The 24,917-nt window shown below is 34.3% G+C and overlaps 3 protein-coding genes across 21 annotated transcripts in view; 2 read left to right on the top strand and 1 right to left on the bottom strand.

The window, feature by feature from the left end:
• The first annotated feature begins 5,318 nt into the window (after positions 1 to 5,318).
• Positions 5,319 to 13,651, top strand: CPR16 (cuticular protein 16). Its single transcript, XM_011067021.2, has 4 exons — positions 5,319 to 7,582; positions 9,385 to 9,577; positions 10,505 to 10,818; positions 12,298 to 13,651. The coding sequence occupies exons 1-4, from the start codon at positions 7,574 to 7,576 to the stop codon at positions 12,808 to 12,810; spliced, it is 1,029 nt and encodes a 342-aa protein (XP_011065323.1). The 5' UTR covers positions 5,319 to 7,573; the 3' UTR covers positions 12,811 to 13,651.
• Positions 13,652 to 15,310: 1,659 nt separating this feature from the next.
• LOC105152622 (facilitated trehalose transporter Tret1) lies at positions 15,311 to 20,347 on the top strand. 6 transcript variants are annotated; one of them, XR_015547908.1, is made up of 8 exons: positions 15,311 to 15,608; positions 16,129 to 16,390; positions 17,792 to 17,952; positions 18,731 to 19,006; positions 19,178 to 19,425; positions 19,614 to 19,719; positions 19,812 to 20,049; positions 20,137 to 20,347. XR_015547908.1 is itself a non-coding variant. In XM_011067018.2 (7 exons), exons 1-7 carry the CDS (start codon positions 15,524 to 15,526, stop codon positions 19,961 to 19,963), a joined length of 1,290 nt encoding a protein of 429 aa, XP_011065320.1. In that variant the 5' UTR covers positions 15,311 to 15,523; the 3' UTR covers positions 19,964 to 20,347. The 6 variants fall into 6 exon arrangements, 4 of the variants coding, with proteins under 4 accessions (XP_011065320.1, XP_087271120.1, XP_011065319.1 ...); XR_015547905.1 differs by having other exon boundaries at positions 15,312 to 15,608; positions 19,812 to 20,054; XM_011067018.2 differs by having other exon boundaries at positions 19,812 to 20,347.
• Positions 20,337 to 24,917, bottom strand: part of Oamb (Octopamine receptor in mushroom bodies) — a 144,331-nt gene continuing 139,750 nt past the window's right edge. For all 14 annotated transcript variants that reach the window (XM_087414960.1, XM_087414946.1, XM_087414935.1 and 11 more), the window contains 2 exons: positions 24,338 to 24,651; positions 20,337 to 23,692 (listed from right to left, as the gene is read on the bottom strand). In XM_087414960.1, coding sequence (XP_087271086.1) covers positions 23,578 to 23,692; positions 24,338 to 24,651 — 429 coding nt within the window. In that variant the 3' untranslated portion in view covers positions 20,337 to 23,577. The remainder of the gene's footprint in view (positions 23,693 to 24,337; positions 24,652 to 24,917) is intronic.

Below are 24,917 nucleotides of genomic sequence, written 5' to 3' on the forward strand. Positions count from 1 at the left end.
GTGTTCGCGCAATGATAAAGATATGTTAACATATTCATCGGAAATCATAAGCATACGTGCGTACGTATTTCATCTTACTGTTAGAATAATTTATAAGCACGTCATCCGTACTCAGCACTGAACAGAATTATTCAGTTCTGGAAGTCGGGTACTTTTACGGAGTGATGCGCACGAATGCACACAGAGATATCGCGATTCGAGCAAGTTATTCAAACTGCAGGTTGATCTTTAAGAAAGATTTTACAGGGATGTGCTCGTAAATCAGGTCGTTCTTGGTAGCGTGAGACAACTTGACGCGAAGAGGCGACAGAGGGATGTGGTGAAACCTATTTGTATTCGATGTCGCCACCGCGACGTGCATCTCGTTCGGATCAAAACTGACATTGTTTTCTTGCCATGTCGACATGGTGCAGTGGTGCATAAACGGTTCACTTAAAAAATATCTGAGTTCATTTATGTAATCTTATAGAATTGATGAATTAATAAAAAATGATAGCACGAAAATGTATAACAGTTTTACACCAAAAAGTTACGAAATTCAATAAAATTCTTTATATCCAAATATACTGTAATTATGCTACAAAAAAAGAATATAATAAATGTTATATTGACATGTATCTGGAAGCAGAAGAAACTTGATGCAAAATGTCTGCATTGATGAATACTTCTCAGCAAACATCAATTAATTTAACTGTTTATTATAATTTCCCATTCAACAGTATAACTGCGTGTAACATTTAACAGTATAATGCGTAATATAACATATGTAACAGTTATATTATTGAATAAAAAGTTATACGTAACAGTTATATTATTGAATAAAAAGTTATGACTATAACAGTATATGTTATTGTTAGTTGCTAAGCTTTTTTTATTTATATTTATATTTTTTATTTTAAAATAAACTTTTTTTCTTGATTTTTGTCTTGTTTATTTTTTGGATAAGTTACTTAATTTATTTTATTTATTATATTTATATATTATGTTTGTTATATTTTATATTATGTTTGTTAATATTTTCTTTAATTACTAATTAAATATTGCTATATTATAATTCTATATATACATCTCTCTCTCTCTCTCTCTCTCTCTTATATGTATATTTATAACATATTAAAGTGTATAATCATCCTTGTATATTTTCAATATTAAGGTACGTAATTTCATATATAAATTATAGAGATGACGTGCCATATTATTATGACTGTTTTATTATTATTTCAATTAAATTAAAGTTTTAACCTGCAAGCAATAATATTGCTGGTGCAATTCATCTCGATGCAATCTATCTACAATACTTTTGCTTTCGTATATAATATTTTATATTTATTCGTATCTTCAATAAAATTACTATCATTATTGTAAAAAAATTTAATTAAAAAAAATCTCTATTAAGTACCACTGTATGACAAAGAACGGTTAACAATTCTGTAGATATGCAAGAAAAAATTTATTCTATCATAAAAGGCGAAATCGAATATTCTGTATCCCGCAAATGTGGAATAATATTACACTCGGAAGATATACGGTCGTATCGTATCAGCTGTGGCGTGTTGTATCAAAATCATGTGACAAAAAAGATGAGCTGCGGAGGAGATATCAGATTCTCCTTATACCAATTTTCAGTGAGACAAAAAAATGATTTTCTCAATGTTTAAAAAGTGTACTTGCAGCATCCTGAAAAGCAAAGCATAACTCAGCGAGAAGTGTAATTCACATAGTAAATAATGAGCAAAACGTGACTGTTGTATACATAACATTTGTCGGATATTGTATTTATTGTATTTAACAGTAGTTGGACATTTTGTGTACACAATGCTGTGTACTTAAAGCTCATCCGTTATAGATAGAATTAATGCTTTGATATCAACCGTCTTTAAGTAGGATTACCACTTTTAAATCACTCGTAAAAAACATAGCATCATTACTTTGAAATCAATGATAAAGTATTAAAATATTACATGAGAAAATGTACATGCATGATAGAAAGCTAATAAAATAATAAAAAATTTTTTGTATATTTTTAGAGAATAATTTATTTAAGGATATATTACATTTTACAACAAAATAAAAACATGAAAAAATTTCAAATTTTTCTATATTTTATTTGAAAATAACAAAAAATTTGACAGCAATTAAAATCTAAATAAAAAATTATTTCAATAAAAAGTAAACATAAAATAATTAAAATTAAATGAGAAAATTTTTATGAAATTGTGTTGTTAAGTATAAATATTGACTTTATTGAACTGTTTTATATGTACTCTGCAAAAATTTTAAATTAAAATCTCACTTCTAAAGATTGGAAATTGAGCCACTCTTTTTCAAGATTAATTCATTTTTCATTTTTTAAAATGAAAATCCATTCCAAAGAAAAATTTAAAGGGTATATAATATTCATTTTTATACGAAAAGTACAGGGTGCGTCACCAAAATCCGGAAAAATTTGAATTTAAATTTTCCGCTATATTATGCCTCCGCCAGAGATTATTGTTGACGTCCGAGAAAGCCTGATGTTTCTAGTAAACAGTCATATTCTCAAAATGGAGATCGTAATGTTAAAATCAAGTGCAAAGTATAATCGAAGAGCCGCCTTCATTGAAGGCCTTCGCGCTGGGCGCTCAGCAACGGAAATAATTCTTTGGATATCCGAGATCAACCGTTTATGACATTGTGGCAAAATATATGACTTTAGAACACTTCAAGGTTCCAGTATGCCAGAGAGGAAGAGTTACTCGAAAGAACGCACCGCGAGGACCCCCGTAGTCGTTGTTGAAAGGGCTCAAGCGCTGATTTCGGATGACCTAGGGCAACCGTTGCGCGTTCTGATGGATGTAGTGTCGTGGATGGAAACTATGGCGTCCGGAAGGCCATATGTTTTTCAGTAGGACGGTGCATCGGCTCATACGAGTCATTTGATTCAAAATTGGCTCTTAGACAACGTCGATATGTTTTGGTTCAAGGAATTTTGGCCTCCCAACAACCCAGATTTAAATCCCTTGGATTACGTATGGAGCGTAGTTGAAAGGGTCACATACAAGTCTCGGCATCCCAATATGACGTTAAGGATTGCTATTGAGGCAGCATTCGTCGGCATGGACAGCGCTACATTACAGCGTGCGTGCAGATCGAAAATAGAGGCTGTCATTCAAGCTAATAGGGGATGTATCGAATAATTGTGCTCTACAGGGATGCCCCAAGTGCCATGTAAAAGGGTTTTTTGTAATATTTAATTTTTCATTAAAAACATTTTGTTTAAAGAAATTATTCGATTTTGGTGACGCACCCTGTATATATTTCCAAGTCCACTTTTGCTATATCTAAATTCTAATATATTCTTAAAAGCAGTGTTTCTAATTTTGAACGTGTCTTTACATACGTCTCTTTATGAAATGAGCAATTACGCTAATATATTTGATAAAATACATTGCATTATAATACTTAACGCAAAGTTGCAGCGGCTTTATTCCATAGGTAAGATGCCCACCAACATAGTTGCTCGTGAAGCATCCCAGGGACGTCCTTAGGATGTAATCGTCCTCCGGACATCTTTAGAATATCCCTTAGGAGAACTATGTTGTGTGAGTCACCTTGCAACTCCATTTCCGTCGCTTTACGAGTATGTATGGTTTGTATCGGTCAATTGTTGTGCCTTATTACATCACAAGGCATTATTTGTGATTAAGATGATTAGTTTTTACGAGATCACAATGCATTTTCCGAGTTACAGATTTTTCTTTAGGATGCTATCTCGTTTGTCGCGCCGATTCATCCAACAGATCGCATCGGCAGTCGTCGTTGCAAATGTTCTAATACCGCGTCTTTTGCAACGACAGGCTGAAAAAATGTCTACGGAGATGCGTTGTAATCAACATTCTTCGATGTTATTCCGGAAGGAGAGTTTTACGAGCGGAATACGAGCTGTTGTAATAAAGACATCGTGCGCGACCAACTGATCGAGGATTCGCAATATCGAACGTTCGTTCTCCTCGAAGCAGGAATAAGCTTGTGATAATTAGACTGCGAGAATTCCAGCTGTGATTAACGTCGCGCGGATTAGTTGCCTCGTACATATATTGAAATCCTCTCTGACGGTGGGAAACTTACGCCGGCAGCGAAAACGTTTCCAGCTCTGAACTGGACAGTAATACGGGGAGGTAAATTCCGGAACCGTGAGAGCAGATCGCAATGCTCACGTCTTCAAATAACTCGAACGGAAGCTATCTCAGAAGCTATAGAAAGAAAAAATGAAAAATTTATATGTATATGTGTTGATTATATAATAACGTAATATATAATTATATACAATAAATTATAATTAATTTTACTTTAAGGATTTTGTGAATATTATCTTTTTTAAATGTATTTTTTGTAAAATCTTAAAAAAGGAAAAATTATTAAAAATCTGAAAATGCGAAGGAATTTGGAAAATATATTTAATTAAAAGAAACCTACGATTAATAAGTATTACTAATGACGCATATGTATACTAACAACATTTTATCAATATTGTTTACAATTATTTATGAGAAACTTCTGCTAGAAAATTTGAAACTTTACATTGTCTCTAACTTATTTCCGCACAAAAAATGCAACCCCTTTAGATCCTGTGTACATTTCGCAATATACATCAATTCTTCAAATTAACTTCGCATTTTTAGATTTTTAATAATTTTTCCTTTTTAAGATTTTACAAAAAATACATTTAAAAAAGATAATATTTATAAAATCCTTAAAGTAAAATTAATTATAATTTATATAATTATATTTATTATATATAATTATAAGTTATTCATAAGTATATATTATTCATTGAAATTGTTTAGTTTTATCGACATTATCTTAAACAAGATATATTATCATATACACGATAATATATATGTTGGAAAAATAATCAAATTTTTGAAAAAGTTAATTTTTTAGTATAAATTATTTATTAAAGCGTCCTTAAAATGAATTAAAAAAATTTTAACATAGTTCCATTAAAATCAGGTTGAAGGGATTAATATTTGATATTTCAGACTGCTTTAGTATTGCATCCCTCTCATTTCTTCCCGTTGCATACCAAGGGAATTGATAGTTGCCATTGTTTTTGCTCCACGGGGGGAGGTTGATTTAGGATCACCGCCGTACGCGGTACCTTCTCGATGCATTTCTCAGCGGCATCGCATTGCATCGCATTGGTGCCGCGTGGTTAGATAGTCGGCTCTATGAGAGTCATTTAATGCGGGACGAAAGAGAAAGAAAGAAAGAGAGAGAGAGAGAGAGAGAGAGAGAGAGCCCGTTTAGTGCCAATGTCAAAACCAACGCAGCATCGCCCACGTGTCCGAGTGTCGCCGGCGAGAGAGCTCTCTCCTGTCGGCGGCGACTTGTTGCACGGGCACGTGAGTAATTCCATCGAAATTGATGAACTCATTACGGTCGTATCGTTCTCTTACATCGTCGGATTAAGCGAGCCGGTCGTAAATCCGCGGCAGGCATTATTTATGCGATCGGCGGCGCGGAGAGACGCTGGAGGCCCTGCGGCCGTCCCGGACCTTCCCTAAAAGGGAATACGAACCTTTCGCCGCGCCGGTATCGTTTCATTTTCACCGCTCGCTAATTGCATTTCGCGTTCGTTTCTATTTTTTTTTTTTAATTTTATTTTCGTTTCTGTTACCGAGGCTCGTGCCGCTGACGATTTTTGTCGAGGATCAAGCGAACGTTGCTTCGATCCCTTGACGCGCGTAATCTTGCTTCGCGTTGCCGAAGGCATGTTTCACTTTATGCACGACGCGAAAATTGCATTAGATGCTGTTGAATTTATAAAATTCCGATAGGGCTTACTACCCCTATATTTTCCAAAGCTTTTCATCTATTTCAATATAATTGAGATACGTGAGAAATTATCGGATTATTTGTCGGTTTTTTTTGCAAATAAAAATAATTTTTTAAGGAATACGGTTTATTAATAATTTTGACTAATAGTTGTCAATTAATTATTATCAATTTCAAGCAAATCAGTTATATTTGAATGTAAGAAAATTTGAAATTTGCATATACTTGATTTGAAGAGAAAATGACTTGCTTGTCTCGGGAAATGTATCTTGACTCTGGTTAAGTCTTGTGTGACATTGTTCAAGGGCTGTATTTGCATTGGCATGTGCGAAATCTTTTTTTTCGTTCGTCATTTACTCTCCAATATCATTATGCAGCTCATAATAACGCACGCTGGTTGTTCCGGCATTTATGATGCAGCTTCGATCGTTGATGAATGCGTCGTAACTAGTAATAATGCAATTTAAGGATAATGAAAATTATGTGTGAGAGACCGCATTAATTACGCGCCTTTGATTACAAGTAACGAGGTATTATTAACAATGATAATAAACTATTAAACGGATTTAATACATTATCAGTAGCAATCAAGCAGCAATTTATGAGTAAGTGACTAACATAAAATAATGTTTTTTAAAATAAAAATTCTAAGAGAATAATTCTAAGTGAATAAAATAGTGTTAATCTAATACATTGTAAATGTTAATTTTAATGAAGAAATTGTGTTACGTTTTTTTTGTCTTAATTATTTTTTAAATATTGCAATATTTGTATTATTTTCTAATATATTTATTCTTGAATATCAATTTAACACAAAACTTTGAGTAGATCGTTCGAGACATGTAAAATATATTAAAAATATATTAAATTTAAAATACACAAGAATAAAAAATATTAAATTTAACACAAATTTTTCAATTGTGTATAACAATAATATAATAAAGTTTTTTAGAAAATATTTAAATATTTAAATTAATTTAAATATTTTGAATAATTAATATTTTGTCATTAATTTTGAAATATAATATAATTTCGATGGCAATAATCGATTACAGAGAAATAAAAATATGATTTTTAAAGTTAATTTTTATGTTCCTTTTTTACATTTCTTTACCTTCGAACAACTTAAATGACAATTTTTGAATTATATCGTTGTATAGTAAATGTGAGTGATATCAAGACGACAAATAAAGTCTATTTGATACCCGCTGCGAGGACATTTAAAATTCAGTCTACATAAATAACTTTTCGTTGCGCGACGTCGTCATTATTACGTTCGCGCCTTTTGCGTACACACATCCTTATTACTTGGAGCGCGTCGGAGAGTGCGCATCCTCGGTCTGGAGTGTCTGGACATGATCAGAACCCGGAATGCGCGCAAGATCGACGGCTCGTACTCGAGACCAATAAACGTTGATTTATCGGCGTGGAAATCGAGCGCCGGGTGATTTGCGACCGTGGGCAACAAACAGGCACTTGGGACTCCATGAGTACGATCCTGTGCCCCGTAGGGCCTCGCTAGGGCCTCGTCGCGCGCGATACTTGGTGGGGAACCACCGTAAGCGCGCGGCGGCAGGTCTACGTGATCCTATATAAGAGGATGCGACTGAGAGCTTACATTCTCACACCCGTTAGCTGACTCTTACCGGGATTATCCTAGGCGAGCGAAAAAGAAAAACCGTGATCGAGGGGCCCCGATCCGCTAGCCACGATCGAGCGACGGTTCACCGGCGGCCTCATCCAATCGAGGACGATCATGATATTCGTGAGTGAACCTTTCTTAAATTTTGAGTAGTTTAACTCTTCTATCAATATATGATTTTTTAACTCTTTTCATCACACACTGGGCATTGAAAAAAAATCTGGTAATAGCTATCAAATGTTGAGTAAAATAATTTCAATCAAATGTTTGGTTAGTATAATAAAAAACAATTTTATTTTTTTAAATATTTAATAGATATTATCAAACATAATAATGTAATCAATTAACGTTTGGTAATAATTATTAAATGTTTAGAAAAGTAAAATTATTTTTTGTTATATTAACTGAATATTTAATTGAAACTATTTTACTCAATATTAATAACCAGATTCTTTTTTCAATGTTTTATAAGATTCTCTAAAAATATAAAAGTGAAATTTGTGCAAAACTATTCTTTAAAGGTAGAATTTTTGAGGCTTCACAAAATTCACACAAAAATAAAAAAGTTTTTATTGTTTAAAATTCGATACGTACTTCGATACGTACTACATTAACAAAAAAGTTAAATTGTACGCTGAATTTTTGTACTCCAAATAATTAAACGTGATTAAGTATAATTCATATTTAGCATCCTTGTATCCAGGATAATTTTACTTACGTCTCCTTCGACCAACTTGTAATTAATTCCAAGACAATTTGAAGTATCTTGCTCCCGTGAGCGTCTCTAATTTAATTCTGCTGTCCACTTTCGTGGTAGAAGAATAAACTTTTCTCGTTTTACATCGCGTTTGACAAAGAATTGAGATGAAATGAAAGTTTTATATAATTCAATTTACTGTGTATCCGGCATGAACTGCAAAAATCTTCCAAGGAAAGACGGACGCCTTACATATTTTGCGTATCGATTTTATAATTAACCGAGTATATATTTTGAAGCAAAAATCACATTGTATGACATTGTATCACATTAGTATGACATTGATATGACAATAATTGCTTCCGTGGTATCATTTCAACGCTAGCATTGGCTAACTCGCTATTTTCCGGTAATAACTATTGATTTAACAGAAACCGCAATACACAATTGTGGTTGCTCACTGGCGGTCAAAGTCCTGGATACGTCGCAATTCGAGGAATATGGCTTTGTTTCGCGGAAAAACATCATAACAAATGCAGTTCGATTGTTCGGGGAAGCCGCGTATCGAATTTCCGCGATCGATGAGTTATATGCTAATCGAGAGGAGATGAAGGGGTAGTCTTCTCCCGTAACTGTCACGACTAATGTTATCGCGTGTACTTCCCTATATAATAGCTTGTGTAGAAAATATCTGTCTGTATAACACAATTATATGCTCACGTCTACAGCATAGCTGTTGCAGCTGATGTACTATTTCATTAATTGATTAATAAGCGTAACTGCTCGGTGACGAGACGCATTTCATTTGCGGAATGGAACTCTTAAGATAAATCGCTGTTTAGCATGAACTTCTTAATAAACAGAATTTCTGTTTGGAATATAATAACCATAACAAACTAATGTTACATGTTACAGTCTTAATTCTAGATTTTTTATAATTTCTATCACAATATTATTGTAAGTTAAATTATTCGATACTTTAAATTAATGAAAATTGGTACATTTTTATTTACAATAAATATTGAGATAATCACCAATAGGATTTCATTAATAATCATGTTTCAACAGTGTGTACTTGTCGTTAATCGATATAAACATTTATTAAGTCTTCATCAATGATAATTTTTTACAGGTCTATCATATTTTTGATCGCATGCTTAGCGTTAATACGCCGATAATAATTTAATGATGTTATAGATAATGAAATAATTGTCATATTCTTCTGTAGACAATTTTATGCAGCTTCGTCATCGGACGATCCATCGCTTCGCCGCTCGCCAATGTTTGGCTAAGTCCGATACCAGCCCTTTCGCCGTTAAGGCAGTACCACTTACAAGACGGATCGGGATCTTATCAATATTCCTTCACGGGGCCGCATCATGCCAAAACGGAAACTACCTTAAACGGCGTCACGCAGGGTGGTAAGTTTTTTAAAATTTACAAATTTATACATTTTGGCATTTTTTTAATAAAAGAATTCTTTATCGAGATCAATATCAAATCGGGGATGCTCTACGTTAATGTAAAACAAATGAAAAGAGACTCGAACAAATCAATCAATAAAATATATATGAAACAAGTCAATCAGAGCCAAAACTAACTGTTTAGGTGCATAAATATGTCTTTATTCTCATGTGAATAACAATAGCAAAATCATAAACGTTTCAATCTTTCTTTTTGGATCCTTATCAATATAAAATCTAATTCCAAATTACATAAGTCTATTCAAAAATATAATTAAAGTCGGTTATGATTTTGTTATTGTTATTTACACGAGAATAAAGACATTTATGTGTACTTGAACAGCTGGTTTTGGCTCTGATTGGCTTTTTTTATATATATTTTAAACGTAAAATGAAATTTATTCTCAATGGATGACAAAGCTTGTCACGATTCGTGATCTAATGCGCGTGCGGCAAGTGCATAAATGGAATGCATTCTTTTGCGAAGTGTGTTATAAGAGGTGTATTACCGGCCTACGTTCGCGAGTGTATCTTTCGCTAACGCTCATCAGCATGATGTAAGAAAGACGCCCATACGCCGCATGTCCCTGCAAATTTCTTCGGATGACAATGTGCGGTTGCGAGGATCGCTTCTCTCTCGATTGCAATGTGATGACTCACGATATGTGCACGATGCATAATGTAACGCGCGCGAAATTGTGTGAATATATACGTAATCACTGAAACAAGATTTACATAATTAATGCTATTTTACTAAAGCAACAGCCACAATAATTATAGCTAATAACATATATATAGTGGATCGTAAAAGATTAAATCATAAATAGATTCCTACATGAACAAACGTTCTCCAGATGTAATAGTATCATTTCTATTTGTGTTCAGGATATTCCTATATTGATGCAAATGGAGTTTTGCAAACAGTCTCGTATACGGCGGACGATAAGAATGGATTTAGAGTCAGCGCAAGCAATCTGCCGCAACCACCAAGAGATGAGTTGCAAACTATACAGGACACGCCAGAAGTGGCCGCGGCGAAGAAAAATCATCTTGAAGAATTGCAGAAGTCGCATCAGACCAATTGGCAAGATCAGAATCTTCTGTCGTACAAAATCCTACCGTCGTACTTCAGCTTCGCCCAAATCCAGCCGGACGACAACAGCAAAGCCGAGCTGAATTTGAAAACGCGAGAAATAGAGGTGTGTAAGATGCGCCGACATCTCAATCGAAGTTTGCTCGAATATAAGAGGAACGCGACAGTAAAAAGGAAAAATCTACGTACTTTTATACATACGAATTTATAGCATTGCAATCGCTGTGGATTTTTTTGCTTAGTAAAAGAATTTTGATAAAAATAAAATTTATTATCACAAATAAAATAAATAAAAAAATAATAAAAACATAAAACAATATAATAACAAAATAAAATAAATAATAAAAAATATATACACACAGTTTTTCTCTATATTATTTTATAACAACACAAAAATTCTACTGATCGCTAAAAATGTAAATTGTGATTAATCCTTTAAGGCCCATGCCTAATGCAGCCATGATAGCGCCAAACTAAATACGTGATTCACAGCATAAGTGAAAAAATTACTCGCATTTTTTGCAAAATTGATTGTTTAAACGATAATTGTTTAAACAAATTGTTTAAAAATGCCTATTTTTTTAAAACTGCTATTTTAAAAGTGCTATTTTATTCTACATTTAAAAACAAGAAATTTTTATTCTTGATATTTTTTCGATCTGGTGCTTTGTTTATGCAAAAAATTGTTATAAACGTTACGGTTTGCATGCGCAAAGTCTGCTCCGCTCATGCTCTGGGTATTGCATATTGTTTTTTAATTTTTTGGTTTTGACCATTCGTCTTCCTCTCATTTTGAAGTGGCTTATGTCCATGAGTCCCCTCGCCTCTCACTAAACTCGGGGTGCTTTTTTACACTCGCGATAATAACAATTTGTTGTAACTCACGGTTATAACAATTTTTATAATCATTTTTTGCATAAACAGAGCACCGGATCGAAAAAATACCGAGAATAAAAGTTCCTCGTTTTGAAACGTAGAATCGAATGGTACTTTTAGTTTAAAAAAAATGGGCATTTTTAAACAATTTATTTAAACAATTATCGTTTAAACAATCAATTTTGCAAAACAATAAAACACGGGTAATTTTTTTTCTCTTATGCTATGAATCACGTGGTTAGTTTTCGTATTTATGTAATACCCAGAGCATGGGATTTTGCGCATGCAAACCGTTCAATTTTTTGTATAAACAAAGCACTGGATCGAAAAAATACCAAGAATAAAAGTTTCTTGTTTTCGAGCGTAGAATTGAATGACACTTTTAGTTTTTAAACAATTTGTTTAAACAATTATCGTTTAAACAATCAATTTTGCAAAACGAAAAAATACGGATTTTTTTTTTGCTTATGCTATGAATCACGTATTCAGTTTGACGATATCACGGCTGTATTAGGCATGGACCTTAATGGATTAATAGAATGTAATCAATATATTGTATAAAGTAACTACCATAAACCTAATATCATAAAATGATATTTAGAATAATATTCACGTTCCAAATAAATTCATAACTATTCAATATTAAAATAAAATTTAGTAATTTCTTTTCATATACTATGCCCATATTTCTTTTATTCTTCTTTTTTAGACTACCAACAATCCATTCTTGTTGTCAAGATCGGAGGCAGAGAGAATCAATGTTCCCAAGCCGGATCCGAGTCTCTCGAAGGTATCGCCCACGTCTTCGGGTCCCACCACCACCACCATTGCTTCGTCATTACCTACCACGACGTCATTAAGGGAGAACACGCTTCTCAAGGAGGACGAACGAACATCTAATCAGAACGCCTTGCATCTGGGGAAGCTGCTGCCGCTCTCCAACATCCAGAAACGAGTAGCCTTGCCTGCATCTTATGTACTTCCGGTGCTGCCTTACAGATTCCTTCACAGCTCGCTGCATCACACCCAGGACTCTCTGGGCCAATACGATTACAGTTATACCGGGGACTCGAGCGCCAAAACCGAATCCAGGTCGCTTGACGGTACCACTAGAGGAGCTTATAGTTACATCGATCCCAACGGAATTCTTCAGCAGGTGCATTACATCGCCGATCACAATGGATTCAGAGTCATGGCAACTAATCTACCCGAAGCGAAGTGATAATCATGTCGGCACCGTAGAAAATGTCCCATGAGGCGTAAAAGTTCATCTTCGAAGCGCGATGTCATGTATCAAGTATTAACACCGTGTACAATTTTCTTTCTTGAATTTTCAATTAGTCAGCGGATCTCAATCTCATAGAAGAATAAAGAATAAAATATATTGTTGAATTTTTTAAAGCTTTCTAAAAAGGAACAGCATATATTTTTGTAAATTTAATTATTAAAAAATTCATTTCAATTAAGAGATAAAAGGATGAAGAAAATAAAATAAATTCATGTATACTCGTGTATTTAATAAAAACAATCAAGAGTCATTAAATAATAGCTTTTGATTGCTTTTGTTGATAAATACTCGCGATACAAAAGAACCAAAATAAAGATTTGCGTTCAAATGTATCGTCTCGCATAATAAGTATCGGTGTCGGGAATTTGAGGAAACATTACACGAATGCTTCTCGAGTTTGTTCAATGATTGTTCTCGCGGAAACGCGAAAGAACGGACTTGATTCGTATTCGAGTATCTTCCTAACTTTATTTTTTTTTTGTAATAGTAAGCTTACTTTGCGCAATCTCAATCGCGACTAAGTAAATTATTTTTCGTTTCGTGAATATTCTTCTTTTATTATTTTTAGTACGATCGAAAGGTGTTAATGATGTCATGTTTTCAAGATTGTTAGTAGATTGCACTTATTGATTACATTACGTAAATACAAATGAAAAATGCAGTCTACTGTTATCTTTACATTCTCCTGTCTCTTCTTTATTCTCTCTCTCGATCATTTCTGTATAAAATGAATGAACCAAATAAATAATTGCAATAGATCTACTTATACTTATAACTTAATGTGTGCAAAATTATTAAATATGTATATCTTGGTAATTATTTAGTTTAGCTACCTTACCTCAAAAATCAATAAAATTAGGTTTATTCGACGCGTTTTTGCATGAAACGAAAGAATCTGACAAAAAAAAGTGTCGCTCTGCCTTGTGAGATATTAAGCGTTAAAATTGACGACTATTGAGGATAGGAAATCTGTCACTGTCGCGAAATACTGCGATGCAAAGTCGTTTTTCACTCAATTTTTTTTAGGTGGCTCTCATTTCGCGTGGAAGGTTGTAAATTCATGCCGTTTCGCGTTAAAAAAACCTAACTCTAACTCTAACTCAACTCATTTTTTACTTTCGCGTGGAAAGTTGTACATTCAAGAAGCAAAGTTCTACATAGGTTTACAACCTTCCATGCGAAATGTGGGCCACCTCGCACCAAAAAATGGGTTGAGTTAGGGTTGGGTTTTTTAATGCGGAACGACATGGATTTACAATCTTCCACGCGAAATGAGGGCCACCTCGCACTAAAAAATGGATTAGGGCTAAATTTTTTAAATGCAAAACGACATAGATTTACAACCTTCCACGGCATAATCGCCCCGAACTAATAACCACTATTCTATACACCCCACTACTACGTGACAGATTTTCTAACTTCAACAACTACAATAGAAGTTATGCGTCTTCCTTTGCAGGAAGGTGGCGGAGGGGGGGGGGGGGTAAAAGGAGTGAGAGTCGTTTCGCGTAGAAAGTCGAAACCCATATAGAACAATTATAGATCTTATTTTGTTCTTGTGACAGATTTCCTAATCTCAATAGTTGTCAATTTTAACGCTTAATATCTCAGTTCGCAGGACAGAGCGACGATTTTTCTGCTAGATTCTTTCGTTTCATGCAAAAACATGTCGTTAAGCCTGTCCTAATTTCATTGATTTTTGAGATACGATAGCTAAACTAAATAATTACCTATATCTTTATTAAAAATGTAATTATTTTCTTATAAGAGAATTAAAAAAGAAATTAAATTTTATTTAAAAAGTTAAATTTTTATTATACGCAATTTTCAATAAATTTAATAAATTTTCACTAAATTACGTAGGCATTTTCACGTTTTCTCTTTAACGTCTCGTTGTATCTTCGAAGTTCAAATATCTCTTAATGAATTTTTTGAACATGTAAAAATGACGTTCAAGATATCTTTACATATAATAAGTTAAATTATTGTTATAATAATTATATTATTATTATTATTATTATTATTATTATTATTATTATTAATATTATTATACGATTCAGTTATGATCTGAGATGAATTATCGAAATATCAAGTGTCAGTATTTCTATTCTTGCGAAAGGATTAAATAATATATGAATTTGAGAAACAACACCTCTTACGCATTTAGGTTCAACTGAGCGCGTTATGAAAACGGAAGCGAACGCGTTGAAAAGCGACGTTTTCAAACGTTGTCACCAAAGTAACACAAACGCAGCGTAAATAGCGACAGATGAACTTATTCGCACACAATTATGCTGCTTGAGTGCTGAAAAATTCAAAATATCGAAGCGAAGATATAATACTATAGATAGTAGTATGTAGATTACTTCTGACTTGATATAAGACTCGACTCTGGCCATGACGTAAGCGCTGGGGTTACAACCGAATCGCCGATATCGGTATGGGTGCTGATAAGAAAGTCTCACCGCAGAAGAACGTGAATTAGAATTAGTCGGTTCGCGGTATTCGATGGATGACGTTTTCTTTTTAATGTCGTTGAACCATCGCATTGGCACGCACACGTGCGGAGTATCGATGACGAGCACCGTTTGATTTTGCGCAGTGTTTTAAGTGGCTAAAGTGATCGCTCGATTCTCGTGCACGCACAATGGTTTTAATTGCACAGAGTGACGAGAGATCGTCGTGCGAGCGACCGACTTCGAAATGCGCGCAATATGTGGGCGTGCTTGTGGGTGAGTTTTGTGGATGGGCGTTTTAATCCTCTCGCGAACTCGCATGATATTGAGATGCGACTGCATTTACACATGAATATTTAATGGAAGCGAGATAGTTGAAAAACGGAATCCAGCGTGTGAGAGCTTAGAGGACAGATAGATTTTAATGGTAAATCTGCCTTCATTTATGTAGCCTCTGGGAGCTTTGTAGCGACTTTGGAAAAAAAGCTCAAAGCTATTACACGCGATTGCTGCATTAATTTTCGCGTCTCTTAATTTAATCGAAAGTTTGTCTCTCTAGTTAAAACTCTCTCGATAGACATCTCTTGACTGTAATTTAACTTCGCGTTCTCATCGCTGTGTACCTATGGGATATCTCTGAGCGGAAGATATCAAGAGTAGCGTTAAGAGAAAGAATTCTCAGAACAGAACGTTATCAAAGATAAAATATTTCACGACACAGATCAAATAGAATATTCCTCAAGAGGAATTTTACAAGATGGAATGTGTCTGACATTTACTTTCTGTTACCGCTTAGCGACACTCGCCGCGTTCTCGATTGGCACACATTTGTCATGGACGTCGTCCGCCTTGCCACTTTATAACACGAACGATACGCTGTCTGTCAGCGATCAGGAAGGTTCCTGGATTTCTTCTTTGGTCCCTCTCGGTGCAATTCCAACCGCTATTCCAACGGGAATGTTTGCGGATAGGATTGGTAGGAAGAAGACGATTTGGATGACGACCGTGCCTTTATTTCTTTGTTGGTATATTATCGGATTTGCGCAGAGTAAGATATGGTAAGACATGGTAAGAAGGTTCCCAAATAGAGTAATAAGTCAAAATGACATCATAAAATGAATCATAAATGATTAAAATTTTTAGTAATCATTTTGGATTTATTTTGATGTTACAATAACTTGTGTTCTATTTGGATTCATTGTAGATTACACGGTTTGACTTCAGCATTTCATTCGGTATTTCATTCCCGTAGTAATAATAATAAAATTCTAATCCCATATTTGGAATTATATTTGAATTATACATATTATATTGGAAAAGATTTAAAGAACGCCTCGTGTAAAATATTAACGCGCGTATTTTTTTCGCTGGCATGTAAACAGAAAATATCAAATATTACATCAAAATAAAAAATAATTATATATCCAATTCCTCAACGAATCATTACACAATGATTCAATTACCCTTACAGAAATCTAATATTACTAGCCAAGAGATGTTCTAATTTTTTCATATAATTTAAGGATTTAATCAAATACATGTTGAGAATAAATAGTTAATATGTAGGCACTTTTTGTATTTTTTTTAATTTTTGGACCGTGCAATTTTCTTTAAATAATTTTCTAAAGTAGCTCAAATTCCTATGAGAAGGAGAGTTTTAAGTAATTTAATTGTAAACAAAATATAAGAATTTTGAAGAATTACATAGATATAAAAGAAGAGTTTAAGAACAGTTTAAGAACATTTTGGAATTAAAAAAATTAAATTTCACCATATTACTTTCGTGTAAGAGAATGAAATATTCATGAATTATTCAATTCTCTTTAAATATAACGTTGCCATATTTTTACAATGAAAACATGGTAACGTCTTTTCTATCAAAATTATTAATTTCTAAATTAAATTTAAATAATTATTATAAACGATTTGTCTTCAATATTTTTTACATGAATATTTATTTTTATTATAAAGAAAATTTTTTAATAACAAATTATAATATTACTGCTGAAATTTTAATTATTTATTTTTTAGAAGATAGCAATTGGCATTTTGTATTCTCGCGTTAAAAAATAAGAAAGGTCAGATGACTCCATTTTTTTAAGCTGAAAAATTATTCAATTACTCTCCTTAATACTGATCAACTTAATATTAAAAGACTCATCTTAAATATTAAATATTTATATATTAATTGTTGTTCAATACTTTTAGTACTTCAAATAAGTAATTAATTACTGTCTTTCAGTAATAAATTGGCCGATATTAGATTTCTATAAGAGTGGCAGAGAAATTAAAAGTCTAAATAATTAATAAACGAAATCTTTCGTCGAAGTCTGCCGTCCGTCATGAACGTTTCCATTAATTACACTGACTGCATTCCCAGTCAGCGATAGCGACTTCATCGTACGGTTTCATTGATTTTCTATTTACATTACGTAATCGAATTTTTCCTGGGTCAAAAGGATTTTCCTGGCTCGGTTTGTTGCGGGGGCAGCATGCGGTGCAGCATCTGTCGTTGTTCCCATGTTCGTTTCTGAGATTGCCGAGCAGAGCATTAGAGGCTTCTCTAGCATCATTTTTCAATTGCAGATTACTGCCGGAATTCTCTTCGCATATTCTACTGGTAAGGAAGCACTTTTCTAAATATAACATTGGATAATTTTATGATATGTGCCATGTTTTTGATACTCCACAATCCTTTCCAACAACATTATGTAACACAGTATACAATTCCGTGCTTTTCAACTGACACAAACGTACGTAGCTAAAATGCTGTGTCGTTCTTTTATGTTACTTTACGAATACGAAATTTTTACATTTTATTACCATTTATTTTTCTAGAAATGATACTCTGATAAGAGGTTTTAAGATTACATTCAAATATATTCGGACGTAGGTATACAAAATCTTTGTTTTTATTTCACTCTGGCAATGAAATAAAAAAGCTAAGCAACGTTTCAGTTATAAGTTGACATTATTGCGTTTCGTTGCTGGAAAGCATCTAAAATCTACAATTAAAGTCAGAGGCACATTGATTAAAATGTATATTGTTTTCTCGAATGTATATATTTTATTATATCAATGATATATATTGATTGGCAAAACTGATGTAAAACTATTAACATTAATAATAAAAAAGCTTTATAAAAAATTATTTAGTTGAATATTCGCTTTTTTCAGTTTTAGTTTACTGCAATATGCAAACATAGCTCTTCATTTAAACATGTAATATCAGATAATGACACAGAGTATTAAAGGAAGATGTCATTATAAAAAACTTGACTTTACTGTACATAGTTTGAAGGTATTTGTAATGATAGATGAACTTGAAGTCGCGAGAATTCTAGTTGTTACACACAACTGTATAACTTTCCTGAAATGATAAGCGGTGACGTTTGCAGCTTTTACCGATAGCTTGCATGTCATCGCGATACTTTGTTCCGTGGCGCCCGCTTTGCTTTTGATTTTCTTCCCATTCGTACCGGAATCACCAGCATGGCTGGTTATGCAGGGTCAGAAGAACGAGGCAAATATTGTGCTAAAACACTTGAGGGGAATTCGTTATAGCACTGAAGCGGAATTGACCAGGCTCGAGTTTCAGGCCTCAGAAATGCGAGAAATCAAACCCAATATTTCGGATTTGAAAAATTATCAAAAAGCGACCTACATTATACTCGGTAAAAGATTTAGTTTAATTAGTAATTAGTTGCGAATTAAATCGATTACTGAATGTTTTTATTGCAATAAATAATTATTCTATTAATTTTATATCAACTTTATCTAATTTTGTTTAAGTATATTACAGAAACATATATTATGTTAGCTTTAATTCAATGTTTAATGATTAGGTCTAATGTTTTTCCAACAACTCTCCGGTGTTAATATTCTGATATTCTACGCAAAAAAGATTTTCGACGATGCAGGCTCAATTCTGAACTCATCTACGTCATCAGTAATAATAGGCGTCGTACAAGTGATTGGTACCTATTTTTCAACCGTTTTGATTGAGCGCGTCGGCAGAAAGCTATTATTATTCATCAGTGCGTCAGTGATGGCAGTTTGTATGTTCACAATGTCAGGATATTTTCGTTTCCAGGTAACAAGATATTAATTAATATCAATAAAAATTTTAATTACAAATTTGTAATTCTCTAAATATTTGATTAAAAATATTAATGATCATCAATAGTAATTTTTAATTGTATATCGGTTTGTATTTAATTTCATATTTCTACATTGAAATTTCTTAATTAGATTGATTTGCTCTTCTCTCGGTTGTTTCAGAGCTCTCACGATCTTTCGAGCTTCTCCTGGATCCCTCTGCTCTCGTTCGCAGTATTCATCGTAATTTTCAGTATCGGCTTTGCTCCCGTACCATGGTTGATGGTCGGTGAGTTGTTCACAAACAACGTGAAGAGCGTGGCAAACATTGCCGTGATGTGTAACTGGACGTTGGCCTTTCTCGTGACAAAGTGCTTTCAGGACATGGTGAATCTCATGGGAATCTCCTCGTCATTCGCTGCATTCGGCATGATAAGTTTAATCGGAACCATATTTGTCTCTGTGATGGTGCCAGAAACGAAGGGCAGAAGCTTCGAGGAGATTCAGATCGAGTTGTACGGGACGCAAATTAGGATCCCGACGGAAGACCCAGAGCAGCGAGGGAAACATAACAAAACTTAATAAAATAATCACTGAATCGAAATGCTCAATTGTAGAAGTATGGTTTGTAACTCGTTTGTATATCATGAATATTTTATAAGTCACCTGCAGTAGTGAGTAATTATAATAACTCAATTACTTCCAGACGTAATTTTAAAATCTAGAAAGGAATATTCACGGAGAGAGGGAGGAGGGAGGGGAGGGATAGATTGTGTTCCCGATAATCATACGTAATTACAGAAAATACTCTTAATTGAGGGTAAACTTTAGCGATATATATAAACAATTATTTTTTAGATAATTGGATATATCTAAAAAAATTATACGATGTTATAAAACAGAGAATTCTGGTATTCTTTCTTTTTTTTTAATTTTTAGTAGTATTGATTTAATACATACCGTAAAACGAGTCGTGCTGTGCCGCTTGAATTTCCGAGCGTATGTAATACAAATTGTGGAAGACCACGGATTTGTTTATACTCATATTTATTTCCATCCGTGATACTTTTTTACTTATTTATACGATATCACATAATACATGAATCACGCAATTTTTTTCTTTAAACTGATCGGTCGTCTCGCCGTCTCTGTTGAATTACAGTTGCGCAAAGCTATGACAGCGATCAGAAGGGAGAATAAATCCGGAAGGTTCCGTGAGGACGAGACGTCGAATTTTTCTTAAGACGTGGCGTCGGCCAGCACAATATCGCGACATTGCTCCATTGTACAAAGTAATACATGTGCATTTTGCATGCGCGGCGATGACGACGTGGTGCAAATGTTTGCCGTACAATTGATACACGCGGGATAAAAAGAAACATATAGATCAATGGCAGCAAAGAGTTGCGATCTTATTTCAGATGCATTTCGGAGAATCGCTGGAATGAATAAAAGAAGAAAGATGGAGAGAATGGAGGGGAAGGGGAGAGGGAAGGAGAAACGTCGATTTATGCGAACGTGCACGTGAATATCGGTTCATATAGAAGATATAACGACATACTTAGCGTGTTGTTGCGCACACATAGATATCGATATGTACGCAGAAGGTCTGCGTTATGTTTGTCGTTGTGTCTGTCAGACGCTTGTTCCCGATCGGACGCGTGCCGATTGTCCAACTTCTACTTTCTTTCCCGGCTTGAGAATTATTTCGTGATGATTCTCAATTTCTCAATGTGCAAATCTTCGATAGCGACATAGGATGAATGCGTGGCGCAATCACACATACAAACACACACACACACACAGACATATGGAAAGGACAGTTTTGTTAAAATATATAAAAATTTAGATTTAGATACAATTCTAAAAATAATTTTGTTGACTCATCAAAATAATTATATTATATAAAACGCTCAAACTGGCTAAAATGTTAAATTTTTTGCAGTATTGCTTGAGATTTCTACACAGTAAAAATATCTCGTGTTGGAAACAGTCCAATCAATCACTCCTTGTTAAACTTTTGCGTTGAATTTTTTTTACCATGTTCGAGTATTAATTTAACACAATTATGTTATTTAAATGATTATGTTGTTAAATTATGTTTAAATAGTTTGCGTTAAATTGATATTCAATATTTCTTAGTGTCAAAATATAACACAATTTAGTTTTAAAACATAAATTCTAAGATGAATAAATATGTGTTAGTTTAATATATCACAAATATTAATTTTACTGAAAAAAATATTATATGTTTCTATGATTTATTTACAAACTGTATTATTTTTTTTGTATTTATATTCTTAAATAATATTTATGTTACAATATTTGTGTTACAATATTATTTAAGAATATATTCATCTTGTGTTAAATGAATAGATAAAATTAAGTCGACCGTTTGGAATGTGTGAAATATGTTGACATAAATTTTCCAATGGTATACGTAATTATTTTGATGGTTTAACAAAATTATTTTGATTATCTGTATCTAATTAAACTTTTAAATACTTCATCAAAATGATATATTCTTCTCACGCAAACGTTGCGGACGATCAAGATGAATTATAGGAGTCGATCGGCCGATCCGATCGTCCGCACGAAACCGGGATAGGTTTCGAATTGAGGGACTAGAAGCTACACGACGTATAATTCACTTGCGCGAATAATCGCGCATATATCGAAACAAATAAATAACATTGCAAAACGACTCTGTGCGTCTGGAAGAACAGAGAGCGGATAATTTTCTCTCGTCGCGAAAACGGTAGTGCACTCTACTACGGGGATGACGAAAGAAGGCACACCGATTGCATACATATTATTCGAAATTATTGGAGGTTATCATCTCCAGGTATAGTAAACGACCGATCATCCTCCGGTGATCTGCGCGGGGCACATGTAACGTATATACTAATAGCAAATTCGATCATTTACATTACATTAGATTAATGCACACTAAAAGCTGCTGTACATGATTTTGAACAATTAAATATCCAATAATGATATTACGTTATTTAACAGAATATACACGTATTATCTCATTATCAAAGTTGATTGTATTAAATACCAATGCATTTAGATACTTTATATAAAGCAGCCTTTTTTTAAATGTGCACTAACCAGTGAATGACCGAATTCATCATAATTACGTCGGATAATTTATTGCGTCTACCGGACGCAAGAAGACGGTCGTTTATGAAGGGTAAACCGCATGCGAAGCTTCTCGCGTAGCCCAAAAGTACAAATCGAAGCGTAGATTATCGCGAGGAAGCACGTTCCTACAAGATCCGCGTAGGGAAGTCGATTTTTCCTTTTCTTCTTTTTCTTTCGTTTCTTACAGATGAAGTGCCGCGTTCTAGGTCTATCGTGCTGAAATCCAATTCCGCGTAGACGCGTATCGCAAAGCTCCACCTGGTACTTCGTTTTCGTCGACCTCGCCGCAATTACAGTGCAAAGGCAAATCGCACAGCATCTAGCTTGCTTTCCTTTTTCTTTGTTTTTCCTTTCCCTCCAACGGTAGATGACAAAAAAAAAATAGCGAGGAAAGCGCAATCCTCTGCTTGACTTACCTCTCTGCTGACTTTGTGTAAATTCTTACGAGATCACGCGATTTAGCAAGGGAGCAGATCAAGCAGTAAATTATTTGCTCGCCTCACTCAAGAAACTACCCGAGTATTACAGCCCCGTTGACCTGGCGTAAAGCCGCCATTGTAGCGAGATTATACGTAGACAAGCTAAGCATCGGTTTTTTTTTCTTTTCGACGATGGAGTAACAAGACAAGTTAAGCAAGTGGCATGTTACTCTCCCGTCTACTTGTCGCTTGTTATCTGACTGTTACTCACCTACCGATTTCGTACATTCGCGGTGAGACGGGGATAGAGTCTGGAAGTTTCCAGCTTCACCCGAGTGTTCTAATTTACGAGAACTGCTGACGCAACATTAGTCTGGTAGAATAGAGAAACTGATTTACGTTGGCACACTAAGCGTCAAAGTGGCCGCGACTTCATCGTTACGATAGTAAGAGAGGGCCGCGAGGAAGTGTCGAGCGCGGCTCTCGGAGCACTGCCATCATCAGAATGAGAATATCCTCGCTTTCGAGGATCGGGGATTGAAGGTGACGCGCTGCGTACCAGCTCGGACGTGTCGCTACAATCATCTGGACTCACTCTGCGAATGGCTCGCCTCCAATGACGGATCCGGATCCGAGTCGTCGATGGAGGTCCCGTGCTGAGTCGTGCGAATCGAGTAACTCGGACTTCGTTCGTTCCTACGAGAACACACGCAGAATCGTTCCCGTGAGACATGCCGGTGGTGCGAATATCATTCTGTGGATTTCTTACAAAACAGCAATATCCTCTCTCGAGCTAATTAGAGTTTAAAGTTTAAAAAAATGTATTCAAAGCAGAAAGCATAGTCTTCAACTCGATTTAACCAAAATTAGTTATTTTAGAACCGAGCCACCGAATTTATCGCGCATTATATAATCCAGGGAAAATACTTTCATGAAAATATTTGGTCGCCATATAGAACTTGATGATATATATCACCGTTTACGGTACATAAAACGTGATGAAATTTAAGAATTTTTATGTAGACCGTATTTCTAAAACTTCCTTTACATTTAAATTCAACAGATATGGATGATAATCGGATGGATACGCCATAATATTGACATAATAAATTTTCTAAATTTAAATCTTAAATTTAAAACATAGACGAAATGATTAGTTCTTTTAAACTTCTGCTCTTTTACGAGGCAAAATTCGCGTAAAAAATAGACCGTAGAATGCAATGCCGCTTCACGCATTTTGTTATACAAATCGCAATTCCAATTTAAATGTCTCCTTTATACGTGCTTGCAAAATTAAATAGCAGAATGCATTCATTTTGTAATACAAATTGTAACACTGACCTCATTGCCAATTGACTGCCGTCACTGCCACGTCGCAAGGTGTTGGCGCGTTGTATGCAGGAGCACTTGCAGCAGATGATTCTCTTGAAAGCGAAGCGGAAGTCCCTGCTGAAGAGGGCATAGATACACGGATTTATCGCGGAATTGCAGTATCCTAGCCAAAACAGTACGCTGAAGACGGTTGGATGGATGTGATTCGGACAGAACGCGCGCACCAGATACATGGTGAAGAAAGGCAGCCAGCACAAGATGAAGCCGCCGACGATGATACCCAAGGTCTTCGCCGCCTTCGTTTCCATGCGAAATCTCTTCACCTGCGTATAATTTTGTCTCAAATATCGAGGCATCCGACATATTTTAAATATCCTTTACTCCGTTAAAACATGAATGCGTATTATAATAAAATATCATAATAAAATTAATTTGAAATTAATGTTTACTTTTAACAAAGTGGACAAATTATAATTCAGTCAAATTATAACAATTGAATCATTTTTAATAATTATTATAAGCCGCCAGTACTCCCACTTAGTATGTTCTTAATTTAATTAAAACTAATTTAACTAAAATATAATTTAAA

This window comes from Acromyrmex echinatior, chromosome 1 (genome assembly GCF_024713525.1).
Source record: "Acromyrmex echinatior isolate Ae372 chromosome 1, ASM2471352v2, whole genome shotgun sequence".
Classification (NCBI taxonomy): domain Eukaryota; kingdom Metazoa; phylum Arthropoda; class Insecta; order Hymenoptera; family Formicidae; genus Acromyrmex; species Acromyrmex echinatior.

Bases quoted from the DNA above. Each gene is read 5' to 3' on its own strand.
- CPR16 (XM_011067021.2), top strand. The intron at 9,578-10,504 runs GTAAGTTTTTTA...ATTTGTGTTCAG, and splicing joins AAACGGCGTCACGCAGGGTG to GATATTCCTATATTGATGCA. The intron at 10,819-12,297 runs GTGTGTAAGATG...CTTCTTTTTTAG, and splicing joins TGAAAACGCGAGAAATAGAG to ACTACCAACAATCCATTCTT.
- LOC105152622 (XM_087414994.1), top strand. From the start codon at position 15,524: ATGGTTTTAATTGCACAGAGTGACGAGAGATCGTCGTGCGAGCGACCG. The intron at 19,007-19,177 runs GTAAAAGATTTA...TTTAATGATTAG, and splicing joins AGCGACCTACATTATACTCG to GTCTAATGTTTTTCCAACAA. The intron at 19,426-19,613 runs GTAACAAGATAT...CGGTTGTTTCAG, and splicing joins CAGGATATTTTCGTTTCCAG to AGCTCTCACGATCTTTCGAG.